The sequence below is a fragment of the Sinohyriopsis cumingii genome, chromosome 19 (assembly GCF_028554795.1).
Source record: "Sinohyriopsis cumingii isolate HCF-2022 chromosome 19, ASM2855479v2, whole genome shotgun sequence".
Taxonomy (NCBI): Eukaryota; Metazoa; Mollusca; class Bivalvia; order Unionida; family Unionidae; genus Sinohyriopsis; species Sinohyriopsis cumingii.
The window spans coordinates 67335645-67358278 of NC_142979.1; the positions used below are offsets into that span (position 1 = coordinate 67335645).

The 22634-nt window shown below is 35.5% G+C and overlaps 1 protein-coding gene across 1 annotated transcript; it reads right to left on the reverse strand.

The window, feature by feature from the left end:
* Positions 1 to 16318: 16318 nt before the first annotated feature.
* Positions 16319 to 20434, reverse strand: LOC149775880 (LHFPL tetraspan subfamily member 7 protein-like). The gene is made up of 2 exons (XM_089943402.1): positions 19560 to 20434; positions 16319 to 18040 (listed from the first exon to the last, which is right to left on the reverse strand). The coding sequence occupies exons 1-2, from the start codon at positions 19927 to 19929 to the stop codon at positions 17811 to 17813; spliced, it is 600 nt and encodes a 199-aa protein (XP_089799528.1). The 5' UTR covers positions 19930 to 20434; the 3' UTR covers positions 16319 to 17810.
* Positions 20435 to 22634: the final 2200 nt, after the last annotated feature.

The window sequence follows — 22634 nt, forward strand, 5'->3', positions numbered from 1 at the left end:
TGATCATGCATGCATATGTAAGCATTATGATCAATTTTAAAGCTGAATATATCTTAGACTAAAAACTTTCAGTGTTATTGAATTTAAACGAAACAATTGTTGTTTGCAGATAGTACATTCCAGAGTATATGTCCTAATAAAACATGTAATAAAGACAGTGTTAATGGGATATACGATAAAGATATTTTGGCGTTTACCAAGACTCTAGAGTCAAGTAAAGGTTTCCTTCTCCAATGCAAAAACTTTTTAAAAAATAGAAGCATAATCTGCAAATTTGCAGAAAATTATCTTTAACTGACAATACTGTTCGAACATTATGGTGTGCTATGTATCATTATTTCTTCTCATTTTGTACGCTATATCGTAAATATTGATACTTTAGATGTATTTCACAAAACTTAGTCTATGGGTCATATATATGCCAAAGTATTACGCATATCGTTCTTGCTCTATAACGTGTCATTGCTTTTCCCAGACCAAAATAGGCTTGAGACGTTAAAGGCAAGAATGATAGGACAGTGAATCCGAACATTTTGAAACAACTGTCGATTGTCGATTTTAGCGATACACTTACCCTTATGAATAAATGTTAACACAAAATATCCAGCGTTGACATAAGTAGTCGAGGATTGCACTTAAGACCCAATCGGAGGGGGTGGGTGGGTAAAAATGTGAAAGATTATAGAGCCAAAGAGACTTTAACATTGGCGCCATCTTGGTTTAACATTATCTTTGAAAGAGTGTAACATGAACAGAAATACCGTACGATATCGTATGTTTCATCATGTGGAATTTGTCTGTCTGTAAATGTCTGGGGATGGGTGCTTCTTTGTATTTGTGTATGGATGAAGACGGTAGGGGGGATATTTTTTTATAAAGAACTTATGACTAGTTTTACAAATCAATATTTTAATAAATTTCGAATGAAAATATGACGTATTAGGGCTTGCCCCTTCCTTATACATGTTCACAAGATTAATAATACAAGATTGAATACTTTGTGAAGTCAGCCTAAATTTCCAATATTCATTGAGTAGAGTATCATTGGCCATGTAGTCTGGTTCTCACTCTAGTATATGCTTGTTATAGGTCACATTTTGTGTGCCAACTCGTACAAAAATTGCATGAGCTTATTTGCTACGCTCTTAAGACGTGTATATCTACTAGTGCAATCGAAAATATACTTTTGCATATCGCAGAGCGTAGGGTGCATGAAATATTTATTCGAAAAAGCATATGTAACCCATCATGCAATAAATCATTCTTTGTTTGAACTTAGGGCAGAAAATGGATTTAATGTCTGCTAGATTTAATATTCACAATGTCGCTCTATGCATGTACTGGTATAAACCTTATAGTCAGTCTGATTATTAGATAACGTAGAGATTAATTGATTGCCCTCAATTTTGAACATATGGCGCACAGCAAATGCCACTAACATACTTGTCAAGCATACATGATATTAATTTAACTTATTGCCAGAGCGGTCTATACTCAAATGTTTGTCTGTGTTTACCGGGTTATGTCAGTTTTCAGGTACTGTAGTTGGACACTTTTATTACATGAATATATTTCTGATCTTGCCAACCCTTTATCAAGTATATTTTCGCTGTATATTTATAAGAGCACTCAATCGTCCCACATTTACGTCACCTTAAATATGTATGTTGTAGTGCTATAAGGCGCCCCAGCACAAAAATGGCCTTAGAGTGCCACCTAAAGGGAATGTTCGGAAAACGTAAAAATGAATTGCACAAAAACTTTTATGAAGATACCCCTTCCAAATAAATGTAAATATGAAGTATAAGGAGATAAAATATTATTTGCAAAATGACAAAATTCTGTCAAATGTACATAAAATGACAAATAAATGTCACGCATATAAAATACTGAAAGATATGGTCGCAATTGTTTCGATAAATCGATTATGCCAAATGTGACTAGGCTGTCTGTAGCACAGACTTTTTACCCAGGTTGTACGAAAGCAGCATATCTCTGTAACACATGGGTTATAAAAGGATTTTTAGATCTAAGATTCTGTACGGTTTTCAGTGTGGAAAGGGAATCGGAAAAGATCATAAATTAATGCTTCATCGATTTCGATGTAGTTCAAAGCTTTCGTTATGGGTCTGATTTCTGCATTATAATCTGACAACTTTGTCCTATAACATGCTCAGTTGGTGACAATGGGAGCTGCGATGTATGCTCCAACTTCGTCTCCATTCTTCGAACCTTCTGTATACATGGAGCTATAACATAATATGAGGCCTTGCCTGTATTACATTTACTCTGAAAAAGAGAGGTTATTTAACTCTGGCAAAAATCAGACATTATTATGGAGGGGGCGGGGGGGCAAATTTAGAATACAGAATAATTTTGCAATACTTCCAACATTGACCTGTTTCTATGAAGGAACGAATTCGTATGCCAAAAGATGGAATGAAGTTTGGTATCTGAACGTGCAAGATTTGGTATGTGGCCCAAAAGACTACATCATATGCGGGGTTAGATGGATTAGATGATAGTTTTAAAGCATAATGATGAGCCAGTTTCATTCGTCTGAGAGAACGTGATTGTCGTTTTTTCAACATAGAGGTATTCTGAAACAGAAGTTCTAACTGCACGGAGAGTTTAAGTGCGTGATTAATAATAAAAAATTCCATCCGATCCTCGATCACTGTTTTCTACGAATCGCATTTGATTTTGGCATTTGTCCCTGAGGTATCTAACATGCGGAGAAGTGAATAGTTAGGTTACGGTAAAAATATTCTGAATCTTGCAACGCATATAATTAAGTTAAAATGAAATAACCTCATATAATTCACTTAAATTGAAAGTTTATTACAGCCGATGATGCTTGGTGTGACTAGCCAATTGATCACACAGAGCCCTTCTGACCAGTTGTATATCTGACACTTAGACCAAAGTTTGGGTGTTGCATTGGAGAGATAGCTTTTCTAGGCCTCTACCCATCTCCATTGCCAGGAGCTTCTCTTCCAACGACATAAGACGCAACTAAAGACAAGCATGTTGACCCCTCTCGGTCGCATTGGGCGTATTCTACAACCCCTAGCCCATCAGAGGGACACACCAAGCTACCACTTTCTCACCTTCGGTGTTAGGTAAATTACTTAATGGCTCGGTTGGGGAGCAAAAGAGTATTAAAAGTTTTAATTTGGTCAAATGTTTTCACCGTATTGCTGCAAAACTATATATTATATATGCTTCGCTCTAAGCGCTTTGTGGAGATATCCATAAGGTAGATCAGTGTGGAAGAGATGCTCGACAATCAAGTTCTCAAACTCCTCTGACGGAAAAGGCAAAGGGAATATCGGTATTCGTGACTCCAGATGAACTTTATCAATATAAAGTAATGCCATTTGGGATGAAGCGTTAGCCAAGTACTTTTCAACATTTAATGTTAATACCAATTGAAACGAATTAAATGATAATTTTATACAGCATTGTATATTCTGACGTTCAACTGCACTACTTTGCAGAATACCAATCAAGGATTGTTTCTTGAATATCCTACTTCACCTTGTCATCTCTAATATTCTGCCTGAAATATCGCCACCACAAACATGACTACAAGAAGAAACTATTATGCCGTAGATGTGGCCAAAAGGGTTACAAAAGCTCCAACTTCCGTCACCTGCTACAATTGCAAAAGAAATCCTTCCCTTAATCTAAGGACTTTCCGAAATGGAAGTATAAGAAATACATGCAGAGGGAAAAGCTAAAGAAAACCACATGTTTCCCTGGAGCTATAAAATGTGTGAAAGACACAGCTCTCAAATCTAATGCCGTCGCAGCTATGTTAGAGAAGAAACTTTTCATAAATTCTGTCTGTACCTAGACATTATCTGGCTACAGGACGAAACCACGTGAACAGTCTTAACAAATTTACCAATGTTCAAGCAAATACATAAACCAAGGGTGAAGGAGGAACGTCAAGTGGTCCATCCAACATAGCAACCAAAAACAACTTACGTATAACATCCAGCCAATAAGAAGCGGCAACCAGGTTCCATTTGTCACACCAATAACTTGAAATATAATGTAATGGAAATGCAGGGATTCTCCTTGAAGAACATGGTCATGAAGCTGGCTGCCTCCAGGAGACATTTTCCGTTTTCTAAACGTCAAAGTTAATCCTAAAATCTTGGCAACGTGTAACGACTTTTCAAGAACCACAGATCTAAAAACTTGACAACGTGTGACAACTTTTCGACAACCACATAACTAAAAACTTGACAACGTATGACAACTTTTCGACAGATAAGACAGATAAGACTACTAGTGTATTGTTGATCATTATAAATAGCTACACTCCTCACAGCCAAATTACAGAAGATAGCCGTTCGTGTATCTACTACACGCTCTCTTCACTGTATTCACATCCAAGTACTGCAACCAATTAACGAGGAATGCCAATGATGTGTATAAAGGGCAATTAGACAACAAATGATAATTCAGGGTGACTGACAGAACACGTTTTTACAAATACTCGAAAGCAATAGGATGAACACAAGCTAAGAGGCTCTATATTAGAATAGATGTTAGCTTCCATCGGGTAATTTAAATACGCCACATTTCCTATTACAAAAGCTTCTTCATGTGCTGAATATTGTAGAAATGATATGTGGAGGCTGGATATCGAAACAATCTATCTGAAAATCCTTCACGGTAAAGTTTTCGTTGCTAAAAATGCATTCGGGTAGATCTTCAACCTTTAATGTTTATGATTGGGTTATATAAGTATGAACAGTTATAATTCTTACAATGCCTTCCTCGTCCTTACTGCTGGTTTTGTACGAATGGGGCCATTCGCCTATGTCGGGTTCGACCACATGGAGCTTGTTATTGGCAGCATCATTCCATGATTCCTGCCTCTTACTAGATTAGGATGCATGATTCCAGGTTTAAAATTAGTGAATGGTACCTTACAATCAGATGGTCTTAGAGATAAGATAATTTTGGCAGACGTATCTGTTCTTGCATTATATAAAATACGGACATGACTACATGGTCAAAAGTATATGATATTCTGAGAGGTTCAAAGCTCAGAATTTTTAACGAGAATGTTGGTCAAATAATAGGTTTTTCATCTATCTATTGCGGAGTGACTGAAGTGATGATAGTGAATTGGAGGCGACGATAGAGTTTAATAGTCTGAGTTTCAGGGCAAGGTCTATTGAAAACGACGTTTTGTAGTGTAATTATCATAAGACCTGTAATATCCTTACCAGGCTTGGGAACAGTTTCAAAAGAAAGAAAAAAAACCATCCAGATGCCGTCTTTTCAACATATGCCTGAGGAGGACACATACATAGCTTTATATCCAATGTTAAAATATGTAAAGTTTAGTGTTAAGAAAGACAACAGGTTCCTGAACGATATCCGCAGGAGATGAGTACACCTCAAGGCAGCATGTCAGTCCCACTATTGATCATCAAAATTAACGGTATATTGACAGCGCTTAATAAAGAAACTGATTGCTTGTTATATGTCGGGGAAGTTTTACCCGTTGTAGATCAGACTGTATTCATACTATTCAAAATCAACTACGGATAAGTTTAAACAGGGTTCAGATATGGGCAAAAGAAAACGGGTTCAAATGTTCAGAGTCTAAAAGTGTTTCCATGCATGCCAATTATAATGAATTCATGATGATCGAAAAGTCTATCTTGATGGTTGTTTCATTTTTCTGTTGTAGCAGAAACCATATTTTAGGTCTCATTTTGGACGGTAAACACAATTTCCTTCACATATTAGATATCCAAGCGACACATATAAACATGCCTAGATTTAAGACTAGTTTTGGCAAACACTGATTATGGAGCAGATTGGAAGGACTTGTTCCATCTATACAGGGGTCATTACCAAGATTTAATTTGACAATCTCTTAATTGTGTACGCATCAGATTGTAATGCTTAACTGCAGATGTTTCATCCGTGACGCTCAAATAATTAGACTTTGCGTGTGTGCATTTAGAAATTTCCCATTAGAAAGCCTTATATGTTGAGGCGAATGATCACCTCGTAATCGCAGAAACTGGCTTTCAGTGTATCACTAAACTCTCTTTGAGTCCAACTAATCCTACACAAGGTATCGTTTTTAGTCCAAAGACGAAAAGTTGTACACTCAGCAACCGAATTCTATTCCACCTATGGACATGCGAAATTACTGAGTGGAAATCATTGTTGCGCGTATGGCAGTATGCTCTATTCACAAATCTTTAACGTGGTTTTCCAAACCTACCAAAACAATTTTTGACCATTTCGAATTCAAAATGCCTACAATAAATAATTTCGTTGTTTAGAGAAAATGCGATGCAATATGCGCCTCATATCGTTACCACACGTCCCTGTATAGATACGGTTCAAAAAATGGAGACAAAGTTGAAGATACGTTAAAACATCCCACGGCACCATCTCAAGCCGATTACTGGATAAAATCTTCAATTTCAACAGCAGAAATTACAGAAATACTCCATTTTTGTAACTAGTTGAAACCTCTCAAAAATCAAATTGTGATATCCCTTCCCATTCCCTTTCTAATCATGAAGACTTGTAAAATGTGCAATTTAATATTCCGCTAATATCCAAATAGTACAGAAACAAGATTTGCTGATGCAATCTAGAAAACGTATCATGTAATGTTCGCCTAGTTAAACTGGAACTGAGGGTAATGAATGGGCAGAAAGAAGAAAAAAACAGCCAAAGCTGCCCTGGAACTGGAGATTCCATAAACTGACCTCAAATGTTATATGAATTATAATATTCTTCGTATTATGCAAAATGTTGAATGTAACTTCCTCAGAGTTTCAGATTCATGACTGGAAAATGATATCCTTCAGACTTAACAAGCTACCAGGAATTATGTGCTACATCCCGTTCACGTATCAGAGGCACATATCTGACTCATCCATTACTCCCGAGGGTGAATGTTGTCAAGTGTACATACCCTGCCAGTGTCCACAAACACTTGTACACTATCTTGTCTTGTCGAGTGTCTATCGTTTGAGACAGAGTTATCCAATCTATATGACGATATATTTCAGACTTGGACGTGTTGAGGAAATGCGTTTTATAACGCAAATTATGACCATTTTACATATGCTACCTTTATCTTCCTTTGGGTGTAACTTTTTAAAGAGAATTTAAACATATCTTCCTTTCCTCTTGAGGTAATTCATGTTTTGGCGCCGGAATAGCTAGGTTGGTGGAGCATCAAACCCGTAATCCAAGTTAGAGTTGTCTTACTTTGTGTGTCTTTTGGAAAAGTAATTAGCTAGCATTACCTCGTCATGGTTATAACCAATAGTACAAGTGCCGTTAAAAACAATAAAACTTCAAGTTTACATTCATTTGCACCGATCTAGTGGCCTAGTGGTTAGAGTGTTCGCCTCTGCTGCGGAAGGTCGCGGGTTCTAACCCAGGCCGAAGAGTTATAAAAATGGTATTAGCAGTTGTCTCGCTAGGCGCTCAGCATTAAGAGGTTAGTGTTAGGACTGGTCGGCCAGGTGTCAGAATAATGTGACTGGGTGGGACATCATGCTACCTGTCTGCGGCATGATGCCCAATGCTAGACATCACTATAAACTGCCACACTGTAGACATAGCAATATGACTGAAAAATTGTTAAAGCTACGTTAAAATCTAAATCACATACATTCATTTGCAAAGGTTTATCTTCCTAAAGTTGTATACCATTTTTCACTTATAAATTTTAAGAACTTTACTTTTATTTGGCCAGATCAAGCCACAGTTAATAAATTACCAATTACCTGTCGACACAGGCCGATCTTCCTTGGTTAAGAGAATTCACAACTTTATTAATGGACTTCACGTCTTAACTAGATTATTTGCTAACTAGCAAGTGGCTGACAGAGACATAGCAAATTAAATTCTCAGCATTGACTTCACGTCTTGACTAGATTACTTCCTAACTAGCAAGTCATAGCTATGACTTAGTAAAATAAATTTTTAACATACCTGATACCTACCATGTGGGCGCAATAGTATCAAAGAGATCTAGTTATATCATGATTCCAATAGGGAATGCCACTCTAAAAGACATAAATTCACGTTAACAATTTGTGTATCAGTATCATGGTTTCGAACTGACCAAATTAGCTTAGTTCTTGTGAATTACGATAAGACGAAAACTGACGTAGAAAAGAGTGGGAATATTGTTTGATCCCAGGAGAAGAAAAACTTTATAAATATTTAGGCTGCGTATTATATTCATTTGATAGCTCCATATCGGTGCACCACGTAGTGGGAAACAACACCAGACAGCCAAATTGCGATAGATGACACAAATATTGAGAAGCAGAGGGGGAAGAACTACGGCAACGCTAGGCTGTCACGAATAATGACTTGGAAAGGACCCGAATCAATCAGGTAATGTTGACATGCTGGCAATTTGAGCCTGATCAGTCAATCGATTATATGATGAAATTTGTTTAATCGGTATAACAGAATGGTTACTTGCATCTGTATGAACTTTGTAATTATATTTCTAAGAGAAAGTGTATCATTCAAGTAACATCTTCAGTTTCATTTTGTTTATGTAAATGATTAAATTGTTATATTTTAATACTGTGGCCCATGTTGTTCTATTCTGTATCTTTGCTCAGATCTCTGTTATTCTATCCATTAATTTTATATTTTATGTTATTAATTATTCGATACTGATAATAACACCATGGTCGATCATCTCCTAAATAACGATAACCAAAGCACAGTAGAGTGTGAGGGATATAGCATTTATCATATCATTTATCCACACTCCTGTCAGTGAGAACACAGTCTAAACTTTAATTTATCTCATAGAATCTCCCCTTTCCAACATTTCATATTTGCTAAGAAAAAATACCATGTTGATTTTTATTTTTCTCCTGTAAAATATTCTCAACTGGCACTGGCACCGGCTGCACCCACAGAGCAAACTTCTTCCCCTTTTCCTGACATTGGAACCAACACACAGCAAATTACGCCTGCCTCTAACACATGACTTTATCTGTACAACATAAAGAAACAAGTCATTCAGACAGCAGTGGATTTTTTTTACGGTTGCATCTAATTCAACAGAAAACTATGGCAACAGTCATTTTGCTGTGACTAATATCTTCCTGAGTTACATTTGCTAAAATCCAGTCAAGATTATATTGAACCTCGTCGTGCATCTAATGGGAATTCACAACGAAGGAAGATCTCTGTACTCAGTCAACCAATCCAGATTTGAAAAGGGTAATTAGTGAAACATTCGAAGTGAAAATTCCTCTTTTTCTCAAATATCAGTATGGGCGAAGAACCTTGAAACAATTTGGTTCGGTTTGAACACAAATGAATTTAAGGCAAGCAAGTGTGTTTAACTTTGAAGATGTCAAAATTCTTCATTTTTAGCAAGCGTCATTTTTCTCGTATATGTTTTATTTTAGTTGATGTCTTCCTGATCTCATCTGACTTTAATACGCATATTTGCTGTATTATTCACGTTCCTTTACATTCTAAGATGTTTCGTCATCAAAACAATATTCATATTTCTTAGTGTTCATAGATTACAGTGCCGGATTAAACCCTGTGGATGCCCTTAGGCCCTTAGGCAGTCGAAATCTTGCCCCCCTCCCCTCGCAAATTATCTCCTAATATGCTTTATTAATATTATTTTGATCCGTTGTCGCGGAGCCTCGAGGCCGGTGCCTACTCTGCCTATTTGGTAAACTGGTATTGATAGATTCATATTTCTTAGCGTTCACAAATTCATATTTCTTAGCGTTCATACATTCCGATTTCTTACCGTTCACATTCTGGTAACTAATATTCTTCTTTTATTATTTAAACTGTCTGTATTACAACTGATACCATATATTCGCCTAAGTTTCTTTTGGTAACTATTCTTCTTTCATTATATCATTTGTTTCAAATATTTCAACAATTATTCATATTTAAAGCGTATTATACCATTGGCACACATTAAACAACCAATGAACTGTGATACCATCTGTTCATAAAAAGGAACGAAATTTCTTTGTACAGTTAATATAAATTACAATGTTTTCATTAGTGCAGCTAAGCTTCATGGCATGGGATTTAGTTTATTGTTATTTAACACACATACACAGTCACATACACACACATACACACCCATACACACACACACACACACACACACACACACAAAATCACATACACACACACAAAAGCGGACACTGAAATAAAATAAAGTCATGCTTCAAAGTACTTATCTAAAGCTATGTACTTCTTTGAAAATGACACATAGCGTAGTAGCGTTGATCATCAAGGAAATAGTATATGTTTTAAATTTTACTCATAAAAGCTATTTGAGATAGTTCGCCCGTTATGATACATAATTCGATCCTTAATGTTTTTCGCATATTCGGGCTAGAATATAACGTTGTAATCCATCTGATTTGTATCATTTCATGATATAATAGTCATATGAAACAGTATTTATACCAGCAAGAGAGCGAAATATATTAGTGAGTGCTAGGACTGCCCCCACATTAAATGTGGCGTTGTGTAGCCTTTGCAGTGCTGGTGAGCCATAACATTCGAAATCAACCAACCAGTTTTGCTTTTGCTTTTCTCTTGATAATATTAAAATGTGTCATATGAAGAATGTACAAAAGCTGACAATTACAGTACAGTCCTCACTTAATGAACGTGAACAAAATTTGCTCAAAATTCTTTATTATTTTATTGTGAAAACTTCCAGAGAGTCGCTTAAAACTTTGGTACAGAAATTATGCTAAATGACATTCCAAATTGTAGTGCAAAACAGAAATAAAATAAAGCGGCGTGTGTCTGATTTGGATTTAAAATTTGTTTAGTCATATCGCTACGATGTCGGCAGTGTGACAGTTTATAGTGATGTCTAGCACTGGGACATCATGATGCGGACATGTAGCATGATGTCCCACCCAGTCACATTGTCATGGCACCGGCCGACCAGTCCTAGCACTCACCTCTTAATGCGCCAAGCGGGGCAGATGCTAGTACCATTTTATTAGTCTTTGTATGACTCGGCCGGGGTTTGAACCCGCGACCTTCCGCATCCGAATCGGACGCTCTAACCACTAAACCACTGGAACGGTCTAACATAAGGCGGTAATATAAGGATAGTGTTTACCATATATAACAAGACTAACAGATCCAATAACGAAGAACAAATAAAATATTTAATGGTAAAGTCAATTAAACTTGGTCAATAGCTCAGCGTGATCTCTCTTTTCGTGGAAAGCAAATAGACAGCAACATCTGACGCAAATATCAAAATGCAAGCAAGGAAAAATAATTTGGCACAATTTAATCGATTGTTTAACTTGTGTTAATTTACTTACTTTCCAAATATGCGTTTTAAATGGAAACTTGTAGTCGGAAGTTAGAATTATATATTTTAGATAGTATAAAGCCTGTTGGGCTTCGGGTTGCTGAGTGGTTTAAAGAGCTCGCTTTTACTGATCATTGTCCGTATCGATTCGAGTCTCAGACTCATTCATTTTGGTTATGTGGACGGCTAGCCAGTAGCTTCCCGTGAGTTAGTTGGTTCTTACCAGGCTTTTCCCGCGTTCTGCCTCCACCAGTTATAATATAAATTATTTACCTTTCCATATTTGTTACAACACTTAATATTGGGAAATAGGAATAGTCTGTTGTGTGATCAAAAATGGCGTCCAAACCACCACCACAATAACAACAGTAAAGCCAGGTCCGGCCCTTGGATGTGCGGGGCTCAAGGCAGCATGATAAGCGCGGGGCCCCAAGCAAACAAACTGCATTGAGAGTTAGCGCGAGACCCAAGGCGGTTGCCTCGTTCACCTTGCTATAGGGCCGGGCCTGAGAAAAGCATATTCTTATGTTAGGGTGAACTTATCTTTTATCTCAGGAAACTGAATACGGGCAAGAATGTTCTTGTTTTTGTTGTTATAGGATTTAACGCCAGTTTTTAGCACAAGATAGGCTATACATGGCGGCAAGTGTAAATGGTGGAGGAAGAACCCGGGGAAAACCCCGGAAAGAACCACCTACTTACGAGAAAATACTGGCAAGCTTTCTCACGAACCCACGCAGATAGAGGTGAGATGCAGTGATCCGTAACGGTAAACGCTTTAGACCACTCAGCCACTCGGGGCCCCTGGAGAAGATGTAATTGTGCACTCAATTTATTAGCAGTGAAATCAGGTGATAACTAATTTAACTAGTCCTGAGAATCAGTAGTAGCAGTAACATTAATAGTACTTTGTAATGGCAGATCAGCACAGTAATGGCTATATTGTGCAGACATAAAGTGATGTGATGTCATGTGATTTTGATTTCTAACGTAGCTTTAACAATCTTACAGTCATATCACTACGATGTCTGCAATGTGGCAGTTTATAGTGATGTCTAGCACTGGGGCATCATGCCGCAGACATGTAGCATGATGTCCCACCCAGTCACATTATCCTGACACCAGGCCGACCAGTCCTAACACTAACCTCTTAATGCTGAACGCCAAGCGAGGCAGCTGTTAGTACCATCTTTGTAAGTCTTTGGTATGACTCGGCCGGGGATCGAACCCACGACCTCCCGCATCTGAGGCGGACGCTCTAACCATTTGGCCTCCGGAGCGGTGCAGATATAAAATAAAGTTCTGATAATGTCAACATGAAAAAGCAAAAAGTAAATAAATACGAGGCATTGAACAACAAAAGTTAAAAGAGAAACATGCTATAATTCCGTAAAGTGTATGCAAATTAAAAAATATAAGTAATAGCTTTCAAACATATGGTCAACATACAGATATATATATATATATATATATATATACACTCATTTTTTGCCCCGTTCAATTTACATTGTCAGAATCGTGCAGTATTACCCAATATTGAATCCGCGCGACAATACACATATAGCATTCACGTGCATAAAGGAACTACTTTCTATTGCAAACAAACAAAGGAGTCAGACGCCAGCAGTTTTGATTTGTACACAAATCATGTACACTCGCGTGAGAGGCTCTTTACGTTGTGGTTGTTTAAATTTGTTTCTGAATGAACTAAAGCAGATGTTTCATGGACTGCAACATACCAGCCGCTTTGGCACATTCCGCGTTGATACAATGTTACGGATTTAGGCTAGCTACAGTATATAACAGACGCAAGATAAGGTCCTTACAAATAACATACAAGTGACAAGTCATATACTCACTTCTTTAGCTGGTGATAAGAATGGGAAAATAAAATATACTTACAGTTTTACATCCTGAATTTCCTCAAAATGTATTTTCTTAATTCTGCAAATCCGAATTACATGAGCCATGTCTTAGGTTTTCAATCTGGATTACACATTTCGAAATTGTTCTGTAATTTCTATGATAAGTGCAATTGCATCCTCCTTACTGCACTCAAAATAAAATAAGCATTAAATTCCATAGAGTCTTTTCGATAATTGCAATTGAAAGACTTCATATTTTTCCCACATTATGATTTCAAACATTGAATGACAGAAACAGAAACACATTTGCAGATGTCAACACGCTTCTTCAGTCTCATGTATTTCATGTGGAACTGTCACTTACAAATCCTGTCCATAATCACGAAATTTCCTAGAATCGAGAAAAATACCAAAATCTATTCATTCCAGATCAAATGGAAAAGTTGTTGCAATGCACATTCATTCACAATATGACTCCAAATTTCAATTTTAACTAGACACGCCATTTTCTTTCGAAAGTTATGTCGAGCGCACGACTAAGTTCAAATTTATCTGGGCGGAGTTATGTGCGCAGTAATAATGTTGATTCGTGTAATGATGAATATGCGCTTGTGTATTTAGTTTGGAATGCGGCATACATTCATTTACGTTGTTTCTTGTAGTGTATTTTGTTTATATAATTAAACCTTAGGTAGAAGAAAAAAAAATGAGCATATAATAGAAAGGTTACTGCATTTGTATGGGAAAATATGAATTCGTTTTGTCGGAAGGATATACTTCACTCCCAAGGTCGTGCAGTATTGCATCCCAAAACTCGTTCATATTTTCCCATACAAATGCAGTAACCTATATATATGACAATATCGCTAAACTGTTACAAAGATTGTCAATATATATATATATATATATATAAGAGCAACATGCATCATACACCAGTGTTTGTTTAATGTAAGAGAGGGGGAAATATATATATGCCCACAAAAGTACATGCTTTTACTTCGATACGATATTAGACTCAAAATGCCTTAAACATCCGGCAAAGGGACATAAAAGTGATGGAGAACTAGGAATGGTAATCAATTGCTGGAGCGACGACATTATTGATAACTATGAATTCTATTATATCTTCGCCCCAACCCAAGATATGAAATGCCAATCAAATGATTTCCTGATATCAAAAGCAATCAAGAAAATTAATTTTAATTAGAGGCCACTTGTATATTTAGAAATGCATTCATGTGTGTACAAACATAAGAGGTTTGGTATGTTAGCACCAAGCAATGATACAATATGGTTGTGATCTTGATCATGATCAGGGATGATATTCAGTTACGTGACGGATAAATTATTTACCTTTCCATATTTGTTATAACACTTAATATTGGGAAATAGGAGTAATCTGTCCGTTTCTGACTTGGGTACAGATAATTGCTCATTCGTGTGCAGGTAATGTAACTGATCTGTTATCGCAAGAGACTGATGTCATCGTGATCTATAATCTGGTCCATTGCTCTGAAACTGGCAATAAAATTGCAAAATGCAGTTTGTTTGTAAAATGTATGGGGATTGGATTCAGGGATGGTTTTGATAAAAGCCATTCTAATGAAACAAAGAAGGGAATAAAATCCGTATCATTGCAGACAGAAATTTTCCAATTCAAACAATAGAAAGATGTAATTAAAATATAAACCTCGGATGACATATACTTACCATGATAATAGTCTCAAGTTATCTTAACAGTTTTTAAATTGTTCTAATTATTTAATTTAGGCAGCCAGTGTCATAATTGTATGGTGTGCAATGAGGTTCTATTACTCTTTCGCATAGGTTTTTAGTCTCGTACTGATACCATGCACTGTGTTGATACGAGACTAAATAGTCACTTTTCCTGTACTCGGTGTGCTAATCATAAAAGCGCGTATCAAATCACACAAAGCAAATTAATGCAAAACTTGTTGGCATTCTACTTCTGAAATGTACAGATATGTAGAAACTGAAGCAGATAATTATTTCAATCCTAAACAATAGTATATAGTATATGTACATTACAGCCTTTTTATTGTACTAGTGTATCTTATGCTGGGAAACCTATATTAGACGAAAATCCCATAGCATCGGGCCTAATAAGGCTATTTTTTAACTCAACATGAATGGTTCAACAAACAGTTCGTAACGTACATAACAGAGTATAACTATATTTTCATACACCTAAACTTAATTCAAAAATTGCATTCTACATTTTGCAAGGATCCTTTATATTCAATGATCTGAGTACGGGTTTATGTAATGTATCACCACTGTGCACTGTCAGGTTTATATACTGTATCACCGCCTTGTACTATCGGGCTTTTGTAATGTCTCATTGTTGTATTGTATCAGTTTTATTCAATATTCCACCACTGTGTACTATTGGGTTTACGTAATGTATCATTGTTGTGTACTGTCAGGCTTATGTAATGTATCACCGCCTTGTACTATCGGGCTTTTGTTACGTATCCTTGCTGAGTACTATCAGATTTATGTAATGTGTCACTATCGGGCTTACGTAATGTCTCACCTCTGTTGATTCCTTTGTACAATAGCTTCATAAAATAAATTTTTATTCTTAAAAAAAAAAGATGAAAAACTGTAAATGAGATATAAGAAGAAGCCAAATGCCACGTAATCATTCAAAATAAAGTAATATACAACATGATTAGGACATGATGATGATGATGATGATGATTGTATATTGTGATGAAGCTTTTAATTTTAGTGTTGTTTTGCTTTGTGATATTATTTGCAGTGATGTACTTGTATTGTTGTTATTGTTGTTTAGTTCTAATTAGTAAAGTAGTTGTTGTTGCTATAGGAGAATCGTAATTATAAAAACCATACTTAAATCATGAAAAGTAAAATCATTACTTTTAGCTACTTTTGAAAGGAACGTGTGATAAATTTAATTTTTAATATATGTGCACTACATTTCCAAAACTTATCATAAACCTTTTGTGCTATTTAGACGTTGATTCTTACATTACATTAATTCCACTTTTTGCAAAGAAAACGAAAAAACGAAATAAACTTAAGAACGAACTTGTGTGAAAAGATTTTTAATCTGGGTATTTTTTATGAATTTAAGAAATTGACATTATATATTCAAAAATGTAAAAACCCTATGTATGAACGTCATTAAAGATAACTTCAGAAAGGCAAATAACTATAAGGACTGACAACATTTCTGTACGATATGTGTTCTTACTGTACAATATAAATCGTACTTCCGCTCTTGCCTTGGACAATAGTTATAAACAGAAATTGCACAATAGGTATGATAAAATAAAGCTTTGGTTTTCGTTTGTTGAATTCTCGTAGGTGTAATAATATATCAACAGTTTTACACCAATCGATCAATAAGATCATGCATATCACGTAATTTGAGACTATAGACAATATAATGTAATATTAATTTATATTATATAGTGCGTCAATTCAAGGAATGTTTCAAGTATAAAATGGGACAGAAACATTTAATCGATTGCGGAATGACATCCCAAACTCAGTGACACAGGTCGAGCACTTCACTTCTTTGCAAAGAACTTACATATAAAAAAGCATCTTATACGTTGATTTATTAGCTTTGGTGAGCACCTTGCGCATTATGAAAGTCTTCTAGTAATTAGCAGTTTCATTAGTAAGTTCGAGATGTCCATGACGGACTTATTTTCGCGTGACGGGTTAGTCTATTGACACTAAAATCTCAATATTATTATTCACTTGTAAGTGTACTTTGTTGTGTCCTCCTCGTACTTGAAGTAACTCCATAGACTACACTTAACACTATCATTCGGCTGATCTATCGTCAATAAAACATTCTTGTAGTTCTTATTTCAAAATAGAAAATAATAATTCCATGAACTCAACGAAGTTTCTGAAATACAGTTGAGGGCAACTATTTCCAATCATACTCTCCATCCTTTTGAAACCTTCAAGTAAAAGGTCTATCGATTGTGTAATTCCATTTGTAATTTATTTGAACGAAAGAGGTGTGATTGAATTAAACTTTACCTGCATGTTATGTTAACGTTGATGTGTTGGCTTTGTACAAGAATTGATTTGCGCTGTTTACCTAGAGCTCCTTGTGATAAAACACGTTGGTTTCGTTCACAATTTCTTCGCCTGTCTGTTTGGATGTTGTTTATGATCATTTCAAAGGTCCTTTGTTATTCTGCTTCACTCATTTCTAAAGGAAAATTACAAGTACAATTAAAAAACAAAACACTAAAGAAAGGCTCATTGCTTTCTTCGATTGACTATGGCTTTGAAAAGTGCTTCACTACGATGTTTGTTCAACACTTAATCCCATTTGTCAAATTCATTTTTAAATGAAGCAGTTCTCCTTGCAAACCACGCCATGAACGAGTGTACTTTTATTGACTGAAATTAAGTACATTAACTTGTGATTCTGTGTTTTTTACCATTCTAAATCCGTTTCATTCACACAGCGATTATGAATCAATCTTATGCAGAAATGGATAGGAATGGGTAAAACACCAACTCCGGATTTAAGCATTAACACTTTTATCCATTCCAAAATATCATCAAATGTTCATATTCCTTGCCTTATCTTCGCAGTCCGTGTTTTCTATAAACCTGGACAAAATCGGACAGAATATTGAGAGGGACGATGCAACAATGGCTAACATGTAGGCCCAGCTGATATGACAAGTACCAGGGTAAAACATGGAAGCTGATTCGCCGCAGTAATACCGGAAGTAACTGGAACTTAGTCCGAATGGGAAGGACAGGATACCAGACAGGAGAAAAACAACTGAAAACAAAGAAAAATGAGTAGATTGAACGAGCTGTTATATTATTTCCATGTTCATAAGCACTGGAGACAGATACTATTAATTTGCGTAGGGTTTTAAAAACATGGCATGTGTATTTAAAGCTAATATAATAGGCGTAAAGTAACATTGCCAGAGATTCCTTGATTTATTATGAGATTATCGCACTTCACTTTCTTACATTAGAATGTTTTTTTCCCAATAGTCCTTCGTACTGGCAATAGAGCGGTAGCCTTGCTTTCTTGAGGAATACTGTTTTTTGTTTAGGAGGTTAAAAGATAGCGCGATTCCCAATAAATGCAAAATGTCTTTTCTTCTGTGAAGCAAGAAACGGAGTGCACATATACTACGCTTGGTGTGTGCTCTTTTCTGTCCTTCAGACATCTTTGGAAATATGGATTTGAGCCCCTTTATCCCAGTCTTCCGTCGTATCTCAACACTACGATAAGTTATATAATTGTTCTATACTTGTCATATGTTTATCGGTTTGTGTGATAATTAATCTGTTTATTTCAGGCTTACGGTTTAAGAGAAGGAAAGCAACATCCTGACGCAGACTTCAATTCTGGAACTGGTATGTTTATTGAGACTTCATGTCGAAAATGAAATCTATAAATTTGCATTAAACTGCCCATTTCTTTCCCTTCAAATTTCCAAAGATTAAACATTTATGAGCTATATTTAAAAGCTTTGTTATTTATTACTTTTGTACAATATTATACCTTATATACCTCCACCTAAGTTTTTAATTCATCTCTGCTGTAGCCGGGGATACGTAGCTAAATATGCCTGTTCGCCATGCGCAGTGGGACCTGTCTGACAATCGAGGTGAACTACCTTTATTCGCGGCGTGTTTTCGTATTGGTTATAAAATCGTGTCGTTGTCATAAGTCACGTTCATAATTGATGCATTTTTGGATACAACTCATCAGGTGTTGTACTCATACCTGATAGTCACATGACTTCAATCACAAAACATTGAATTATTAGTGGTACAGTCACGCCGAAACATTAATTTAGCATGTAGTCTGAAACTTTATGCATACTAGATTTGATCTGGTGCGAATAAATATCAAAACGTATCCAGCAAGAACGAATACCTTAATTAGTTCGATGAAACTCGAAAATGTATTGGATTACATATATGAAAGGTTTTGAAGCAAAGTTTAGCAAGTGAAGGCCGCCACATTACGTCTGTAAAGGTATACTACTTGATTGCGCTGTCCCAAATATTCTGTTAAGATCAATAAGACGCTTTGATAAAGGAAAACTGAGGTAAAATATATGTCACAATACTGAAAGAAATCTCGCATCCAGCAGCATGGATTCATCAGTTATACCAAGCTTTATCCCCTTCGCTAGATCAACCCACACTGGCTGCATTAACACGCTAAAAGCGTTATGTACAATTAAACAACGTCCCCTATCATATATATATATATATATATATATATATAGAGAGAGAGAGAGAGAGAGAGAGAGAGAGAGAGATTCACTCACCTGCAAGAATCTGTAAGTATGTGCACATAAAAACCAGCGTGGTGTCACAACCTTTTCGAACGGACAAACTTAGCAGAGCAAACAGAAAACTGATGGTCAAAAACATACAGCCACCACCATACAATAAGCATGCAGCTTGCCACGGTCTTGAAGGTATGCTACCGAGACTGAAACGCCCTCCATAGTATCCACAAATCTGCCTCGGCACTGCGTTGCGAAAATCCCTTAGGCAGTACGCATACATTCCAAAAGAATACATAAAATCCGCATGAACAAACCATTCAGGTTGTAACAAACTGTAAGTGCAAGTCACACTCACAAGCATGGAAAGGAGAGTCCATAGGTAGTGGACGAACCCTGACATTTCCATCTTTACTGAATCAAATAGATGGACAGTTCAAAACGTGAAAAATCTCAAGCCTGGGAAATTCGTAAGGTTCTGATGATCAACTTCTAATAGGTCTTAACAAGACGATGAAAAAGAAATATTCACAGCCATGAAAATTATTATCCTGTTGATAAATATGGTATAATGAAAAATTCAAAAATATTTGGTAGCACATAAAATATTCAATTATTAATCCTAAAGACGATGTAGGTGAAAACTTATGTTGAATATTTAAGTTCACACTCAAGAAAAGGCAAGGACCTAAAGAGGATATTGTATACAGAATTCATCATTTGCATCAACTACTGGCCCACTTTCAGATTTAGCTAAGGAACTCATCTTACAGAATTCGATTTAATACTAATTCCAAATATCTTCCTGTTGCTAGTATTCAAAGCAATAGCGACTGTCAGGAACCCTGTACTGAACTAAAACAGCCTCTCTTCAACAGAAGCAATATATCGCTACATCCGCACTGAGACTAGTTGAAAACTTAATCTCCTATACAACCAACTCGCATCGCTCACTCGCCATTCCGATAACAGTTTTAAATCGAAAACCTGTCCTGCATTCCGTACCCTCTAAGATAGTTTCTTTAATCTACTGTTGCTCTGCGTTCTTTGTGTAATATACTACTGTACGATAAAATCAGATTGTATCTGTTGCACTGTTGATGATGAGAAACAATTGTTCTTACCTAACTCTTATTAATTGCAATGTCGTTACGTCATTCCTTCGTGTATTTGCACAAATCGACACATTTATGCAATCAACTAAATAATTACTCCACGAATTCAAATCTGCTATGTCCGTCATATTGATTAAGAAAGTAAAATCCGAGTAATTCTGATTTAATAATGATGGGTAGATTAGTGACATCATGGGAAGTTAACTTGATACCCTTGTGTTCTTAATATTGATGTACAGGAGAAATATATTACATACCATTGTATTATGTAGCTGTTATTTGTGTAAATTTAATGGCCTTATCATGTAATAGGTTTGAAAACTGAGATCAATTAACACAGCTTGGTTTACTTTGTTTTGTTCTTTTTGTTTTGTTTGTTTTTTGTGTGTTTTTTTTTTAAATTAATTATTTTACAAATTGGTTACACAATTATGTGAGCTGTATGACTATCTAATTGTCCAGTTGTTGTTATAGGATGCATGCGATTTTTAGATTCTATTTAACGTATGGTTTACATAGTAGTATGCAGGCTCCGCTATTCTGCTACAGTCATCATGAATCAAGAAAAGTGAGGTTTACCACCACGTTACACGACAAATAGCAAATGGTATGTATAATAGTGAAGTTTATAATGATCCACATAAGAAGAATATCATTAGAGAATGTTATAAAGTCAGAACTGTATTACAACATTGTCTCTGATAAATTAATTATTAATTAATTAGTCTCAGTGATACGGTATGCAAGTTTTAAAGACTAATGTGACATAAATGTTTATTAATATGAGCTAGAAAAGAAAGGAAAACATATTACCGTCCATCTTAAAAAATCAGTAATTAAATAAGTAATATATTATTATAATAATAGCAACGTGCATCATACACCAGTGTTTGTATAATGTACGAGAGGGGGAGAAAGAAAATGTTTTTAGAGACATATACATTCGACAAAATTGTAACTACCAACAACTCTACTTAGAACGGAATAAGAGATAAATGTACTAGTACATCTCATTTGAACGAGTTTGTGACCAAATGTTAGAAACCTGGTATACTAATATCCTGCCAACTCGGAAAAGCGAAAACCCTAATATTACATATTTTAATCAACATCTTAATCGTTCACTGATTTTAAAATGTATTTCAAGGTCAGTCGTGCATATTTGTTTTTATAAAACTGATGAAAGAGAAAACAAAACCGAAAGCAAACCAAATTAAAATCACCCCTTTTGAAGAGGTCGTTTATTCAAAATCACAGTTTCTGTAATATTTTAGAGTTTTAAACGTTCTAAGTAAGAAATCGGGTTTTCCTGAAAATGACATATTTAAATTAAAAGATCACCCTCCATATCGCAATGTACTGAAATAGAATTGAATAAACACTTTTAGTCTTAAAAGATAATATCCGTGGTATCAATCACATATTGTGGTTCATACAAATCTACATTAATATTCTTGTCGGCTATCTTTAATTGACAATATCGCTAAACTGTTACAAAGATTGTCAATATATATATATATATATATATATATATATATATATATATATATATATATATATATATATATATATATATATATATATATATATATATATATATATATATATATATATATATATATATATATATATATATAATAGCAACATGCATCATACACCAGTGTTTGTATAATGTAAGAGAGGGGGAGAAAGAAAATGTTTTTAGAGACATATACATTCGACAAAATATATATATATGTGTGTGTGTGTATTTGTGTGTGTGCATTTTCTGCAATATATTTTAATTCGACATTACTGTATGTACGATTTTGCAGTATAAACAAAGTGTACGTGAATTCTCAGACAAAAATTGCAAGTATTTTATCATATGTGATGTAAATACATACAGTTATAGAGAATGCTGTATTTAAAACCATTCTTGCAGCAAAAAGAAGTCCTCAAGCATGGAATAATCTTAAAACGTATTAGATAATGATTGCTCATAATAACGGCGAATCCT